This window comes from Cynara cardunculus (genome assembly GCF_001531365.2).
Source record: "Cynara cardunculus var. scolymus isolate 2C chromosome LG 5, CcrdV1, whole genome shotgun sequence".
NCBI lineage: Eukaryota > Viridiplantae > Streptophyta > Magnoliopsida > Asterales > Asteraceae > Cynara > Cynara cardunculus.
Window position 1 is genome coordinate 2,289,429 of NC_037532.1, and position 6,572 is coordinate 2,296,000.

Here is a 6,572-nt window from a genome sequence, read left to right on the forward strand (position 1 = left end):
ATAATTAGAAAACAAGACATGTCCCGGCTTCAGTTCGATCCCAAGCTTTTGGAGAAGTTACAAAATGTCTCCTCACATTGGTGTCCCTAAAGACGGATTCTGCAGTGGGATTGTTGATTTGACATCTAAATGGTTCAGATCTATTTAGGATCAATGAACCAGTTTCTTTTCCAGTAAAAACTTTGTATAAAAATGGATTGGATGAGATCAGATTTAGATCTACATTAAGACCCAAACTAAACTAACATGAAGCAAAAAAAGAGTCTTCAAAAAACATGTATGTTATTCTCAAGGCTGAGAAGCCGAAACAAATTCCGTRTTTCTAAATTTAACACGAAAATGGAGAAAAATAAGATTCGGAAATCGGAATTATACAAATCATCATGCCATTGTTCAAGAAAAAAAGAGTTGAAACCTTTTTTATTCCTCCCTAATTGGTCTTGGGGAAAAGAAAATGCACCTGGAAACCTGATTGCTACAAATATTAGTTCCAGAACTTTGCTTTCTACCATTTACTTCCTCCTTCCCATGAGAATTGCATCTTCCCCTTAATTACTTGTCCATTCTTATTGATTTAGGTTTCAGAGATTCCTCTATGTTGGTCATTGGTAAAGGGTATTTAAGACAATGACCAAAATGCATCAAAACATAACCAAGTTTGTCTTATGGGCCGTTTACCAAATGCTAACTGGGCGACTCAGTCTATCCGGTGAGCATGGTAAGAACCAAKAATCTTACCTGGTAAGTGAGGGTGGTGGCTCAGTGAGGGTTGTGACTCTTGCCTGGTTAGCRCTTACCAACAATTTTTTAATATACCATTTTGATGGCCGAGAATCTTACCCGGTAAGGTATGTGAGGGTGGTGACTCTTACCCGGTTAGTGTTTGGTAAGCTGCCCCCTAGTTCCTATTTAGTACAACAATACTATTTTCTCGATTATTGTAACAAACGTTCAATTATTCATGTTTCATACCTGTTTTAAGCGGTAAGGCTTGTTGCAGGTGACATGTATATTGTAATCCTTAATTATGTGACGTCACATCAAAATCAACGGATGTAGGCTGACAAACATTTATCAGGTAAAATGGGTATGAAATATGAATAATTGAATATTTCTTGCGTTAATTGAAAAAAAGAACTTCATCTTTACGCTAAATAAGGCAAACTTTGTTACATTTTGATGCATTTTACCCTTAAACAATTGGTTGATGGCCATATACTTCTCATAAACTATGTGTTGAATCAAACCCTTGTCATTTTCATGGGATGGAAGAAGTATGAATAATTGGTCAAGTCATGAAATGTACACATAAATAGAAGGAAACAGAAGTGTAGGACATACCTCTATCCGAGCTACCAGTTGGATCTTGCACCAATTTTTTACTGATTTAAAGATCCAAGAAACTCAAGGATACGATTCTGGAGTCACTCGTTCGCTGACTGTAGAACCATAATTGGGACCACCCTTGCGATACTGGATAAGAAACTCAATAGGGTATCCCTTCACCTTATGTGGCACGATGCCAAGATCATTGAACGTTAGAGCTGCAAAGACAGACAGATTATAGATCAGGAAGCAGTAATGAATAAAATTCCGTTCTCGAATTTGGGAAAAAATAAAAAGAAATGGAGGAAAAAGAAWGGAAAGTAAACAATTTTTCATGTTCTTGAACTGAAGAGAAAGGAAAGGAAAGGAAAGATGTCAATTTTACGAATATACCCTTTATATTTGTTTTTCTCACTTTTCCTTATGATGGTATTTTTGTCGTAAAAKCTCACAGACTCCTTCTGGATTTTCTCTCCTCTCTTTCCTTTCCTTTCTTTTATTCCAAACTGGGTTTCGAGAACACAGTGTAAAAGAAACAACAAACGATGATGCAAGCCACAAGGATTGTCGAGATTGAAACACTAACCATCTTCTGAGACGATTGTATCTGAGGAAAGAGCATTAATTACATCCAGATTGAAGATGCTTGGTGTTGGCAATGGGAAAGGAACTTTATTCAGCAATAGTTCTCGAGGACTTGAGATTGCCTGMGATAAATTGACATAAAATAAAAATTACATCAAGTAATTTCAACAACTAAATGAAGATTACAGTTGTAAATAGGAAGRAGGCCAACTATATTAAACCAAAATGGCTCAAAAAGTAGATGAGTGAAGCTCCAAGTTTATTCTTGGCAGGCAGACCTGAATAAAATGAGACTAGTCGCTATTCCATATATAAACCAAGCCAAAGGCGCCCAGTACATCCCACGAGATGGTGGGGTAAGGRTATGATGTACGCAAACCTGACCTTTACCCCAAAGGGTGGATCGGTTTTTTCCGTGAAGACCCTCGCTTGTGAAAAGTGTGCAAAAGRGCTAAAAGTTAGACCAAAAAGTTTGAAAAAAATAATTTAAGGCAAGAAAGAAAGATACAATAAACTTTGACAATCTACTATGCATCACATCGACTTGGCACTCCAACAACAGTTGGCAAGGGATCAGCTCAATATACCTCCGGCAAATACCCATCATCATACCCTTCAGCATGCTTACATTTACCAAAAGAGACACTAAAAGACATTTGGTGGCTCACATACCGAAACATYTAATTCAAACAGCACTAAGATAATACCCATTATTTCCTAATGAACAAGACAAACTCATACGAAACTGCTAACAGATTGTTCTAATCCTTAATTGGACCATAATATACTTAACATGAAGAAAAAGGATCCCTTTGATGCAGTCCTGGGAAAAAATTCAAGGATTGCTCGACATCAAGTCGCAATTAATTTGGACATCTGAATCTGTCATTGTTTGTAGAAAGCAGAAAGATAGGAATAAATGTCATCCTCACAAAAGAATTGATTGAGGGAACAACTTTATTCATTACGTATTTGTTGGGGGAGAGGGAGGGGGAGGGGGTAAAATTATAATGATTAGATTTGCCACAGTTGTCCTCAGCATTTATGCATCACAACATAGTATCCTTCAAGAGGCTATACAGTATATAATCATCGAGAACTCGGTGGTGATTTCAATATAATTGCTACCACTTGGTTAAATTCCTCGGTTAGGTATGAAATATTAATATAGTAAAATGGAGCACACAAGTTTTATTTCCTTATACTTGCAATATGGAGTTTTATGGTGGATGGATTATGTAATAGTTGGCTTTACAAAGAAAGATCAAAGGCACGCAAATAACAAACACAGGTCACTTGATTCGCAATTACATGGACAACCATAATGTGATAAATGTAATTCAAATACCTTAGCAATAGGGAAAGGAACGTTAACATAATGAGGCCATTCTCGAATCATTTCGTACATAAGTTCAGCCTGCAAAACAAAGATATAATGAAATCTTAATTCAACAGATTATACAAAACTTAATTTGCATGGGACGGAAGAAAAAGTTGTTCCAACAAAACATGGAAAGAGTAAAGAGCTTAGAATCACCAATTGATGCAGCGTATAAACATCTGGTCCACCAAGTTCATATAGTTTTCCCATACTGCTACCATCATCTTTCAAAGCCGCAACAACTGCAGAAGCAACATCAGCAACATATACAGGTTGAATCCTGTAAAACAACAAATATATACCAAATTGTTTAKAAAATAATTAATTAGAACATTCAATTAAGTTGCTTTTCATGTGTTAGGATTATATTTAAAAGTTGATGGGAGAAAAATTAAGTCATACTTGGTAGCTCCACCGCCGACAAGCGGAAGAAAGTTATATTTCTTTGTAAAGTGAGCCCATGGATTCAGGATACGATCTTCTGTACCAACCATCACTGCCGGTCTCAGTATTGTGGCCTGAATACAAGCAAATCATTAGTTCCCAATGATTGAAAAATACAACTCAGCTAATAGTTAACTACTTAGTTTGCGTGCCGTAAATGTCTATTATATTTCTGCTATTATAATCTGTACAAATTTGGTTAACATTTTTAGAGTAAACTTTGCTAAGATCCTAGAAATGCCATCAAAATGAATGGAATTGCCAATGATCCCTCATTTTTTCTCCAGCACTGTTGAACCATACAAGCAATTACAGCTCAACTGACCCTAAAGGCATAGCAGAAATAGAGTATTGTCAACCTAGRTCAAACAAGTAAACCTGATTATAGTGAATCCAACAAGCTCAAAGTAATAAGATACATTAGAAGATTGAAGATAATTCCCGAGGCATGTTCAGTCAACCAGCAGAGCCGTCTTTTATTACACAAATCAAATATGTGAATCACCTCAGGCAGTTCACTTAAGATGGATTTCTCCGCAGCAGCTTTAGCTTGGAGCATTTTGGATGGAGATGATTGAGAGGCTCCTAAACAAGAAACTTGTATAAATCTCATAATTCCACCATGTTCTTTGGATATCTGCAAATGACATACCATGTTAGGCAACAGTATCTCCATATTAAGTCAATCCAAAGGGCTAGAGATAGGTAAAAAAAATGTCACAGCAAAAAAGATAGAAACAAGAACACAAACAAAAATAGTCACAATAAGACTGTGGGGAACTAGATGCACAAACTTACCTTTGCAAGTTGTGCAGCCATGTGATGGTTCACTTCCTCGAAGCTATAATTTCTAGTTTCATATTCCCTTCCTGGAAAAATGCCATTACTATGTCAAACAAGCTTCTAAGCCTCCATATGAAACCCACCAAAAGAAGACATTAACCATGTACCTATGAGATTGATAACAACATTTGCCTTGGCCATGACCGCCTTAATTGAGTTTTCATCTCTTGGATTATATTTCATGGGAACAATCTGTGGTAGTTATAAAGGAATGCTTGGCATAAGCAAGCAATGACAAGTTCTCTAGCACCAAAAAAAACTTTGAACAACAATCAATGTTCTAAGTTACCTGTCCCAAATCACCCATCAGTTTGAGATGACGAGGTGAATCCTCAGAACCTCTAAAAGGTACCAGCACTTGAGAACCCATTTTAGCTGCAGATAAATTCAAAATAAATATCAGTATGCATCACAAAACACGATTTGTCAAAAGTAATTTCAGATTACAGCTTTCTCCCTCGCTCAATAAGAACTCCCAGTCTAAATAAATGTAAGATGGCTCTGCGATATACTAGTTTTTAGCATTATCTGATTTTCTCAGATTACACAACTTCAACACAAGCGTTCCTATAATCTTCAAAGGAAGGAAACCGAAGTTTWAACTTCCACTAACCAAGCTCTTGCACCAAGTAACGCCCAAGGAAACCGGTAGCTCCAAATACTGTAGCAACTATGCCACTGCCAATCAAGAAAATAGCAAACGCATTAATATGATCTCTGTGATGGAGGAGTGAGGACATACACGGAAATTAACTGGCTCCACCATCTTAAGTCCTCGTTGTAGGACACTAAAATGTAACCCGTTTTTACACCAAACTACTTATACAGACACGCATCTAAAACCAGAATGTGCATCATCAGTTCAAAATCACGAAGGMATTTATCCGTTGCAACTCAATATGAGATCATTTAAATTTCACATCCGATGCATACCTTTGTGTCATCTTCAAAGTACAAATTTTCACTTTTCTTCACCATTTTAGGGTGTTTCAGTTTCAGACTTTTACAAAGTATTGCCAAAAAGAAGTACAATTACACGATGCTAAGCAGATAAGTCAAGACTGTCTAGTAATTAAATGAGATGATAACCAATAACTAAAATTGATGATAATTTACAAAAGAAGTGCACCAAACTGTTTAAAGAAGACATGAATCTTTGTCATTTCAGAAAGAAAGAATATGTAATTTGACTTRAATGTCAAATGGATTATGTTTCAACTTCAAAGATGATGGACTATGAACTTACACAAGAAAAGCGAAATGCCAGCAAAGTCTTACTTTATGGCAACCATTTAGAAGAGTATAACATCAGTATTAGTGTATTACATTGGCAACAGGTATTGCATTGGCAAACTTCCATTTTGAATTTGAAGAGTAATAGCTTTGACATCAATCAAGGTGTAGCTTTTTTGCAATTGGAATAGGTATCTTTTACATGATTTCATACTGTTCAACCAATTATGGGCTAGCAAACCAAATCGTGCCAGTGACTAGTGAGCCAAAACTGTCATTGCAGATTCACAAATCTCCAAAATCCCGCTAATTTCAAAACCAAGTATACTAAAGTCAAAGACTAAGAAGATTAAAACTTTTAACGAATAAAAACAGAAACAGGAATACCTAACGGATGATCTTCCACCAGTACCCTTTCGGACCAAATGCCCCACACCTTTGGTGGCAAGCGTAGAAGCGTATCGCCGATCATAAGCACCATAATCTGCATTACATCAGTTCAAATCAAATTTAAAACAAAATCTGSAAATCCAGTTGAATCAAACCCTAGAAATGGATACATTGATGAAACTAAATAAAATAGATTACACTGATCGGAAGTAGGGTAAAGCGAGTAAATCGCCGGCCGACAGTAAACGGATTCACGAGCTAATCTCCTCGAAATCGTCTGCATCGTTCCCAATCCAAAGAGGGGAGAGATTTTGTGATACGATGAAAAAACCCAGAGGGCTGTTCTAACTTGCGCCTGTGTGTATAAAAA

General features: G+C 36.6%; 1 protein-coding gene across 1 annotated transcript; it reads right to left on the reverse strand.

The window, feature by feature from the left end:
• Positions 1-261: 261 nt before the first annotated feature.
• Positions 262-6,572, reverse strand: LOC112512535 (NADH dehydrogenase [ubiquinone] 1 alpha subcomplex subunit 9, mitochondrial). The gene is made up of 13 exons (XM_025118546.1): positions 6,401-6,572; positions 6,200-6,296; positions 5,193-5,257; positions 4,869-4,954; positions 4,687-4,771; positions 4,535-4,605; positions 4,242-4,373; positions 3,695-3,810; positions 3,449-3,572; positions 3,260-3,328; positions 1,913-2,033; positions 1,342-1,544; positions 262-468 (listed from the first exon to the last, which is right to left on the reverse strand). Exons 1-12 carry the CDS (start codon positions 6,483-6,485, stop codon positions 1,405-1,407), a joined length of 1,191 nt encoding a protein of 396 aa, XP_024974314.1. The 5' UTR covers positions 6,486-6,572; the 3' UTR covers positions 262-468; positions 1,342-1,404.

Bases quoted from the DNA above. Each gene is read 5' to 3' on its own strand.
- LOC112512535 (XM_025118546.1), bottom strand. From the start codon at position 6,485: ATGCAGACGATTTCGAGGAGATTAGCTCGTGAATCCGTTTACTGTCGG. The intron at 4,772-4,868 runs GTAACTTAGAAC...TAACTACCACAG, and splicing joins TGATGGGTGATTTGGGACAG to ATTGTTCCCATGAAATATAA. The intron at 1,545-1,912 runs GTTAGTGTTTCA...CTGTCTTTGCAG, and splicing joins TACAATCGTCTCAGAAGATG to CTCTAACGTTCAATGATCTT.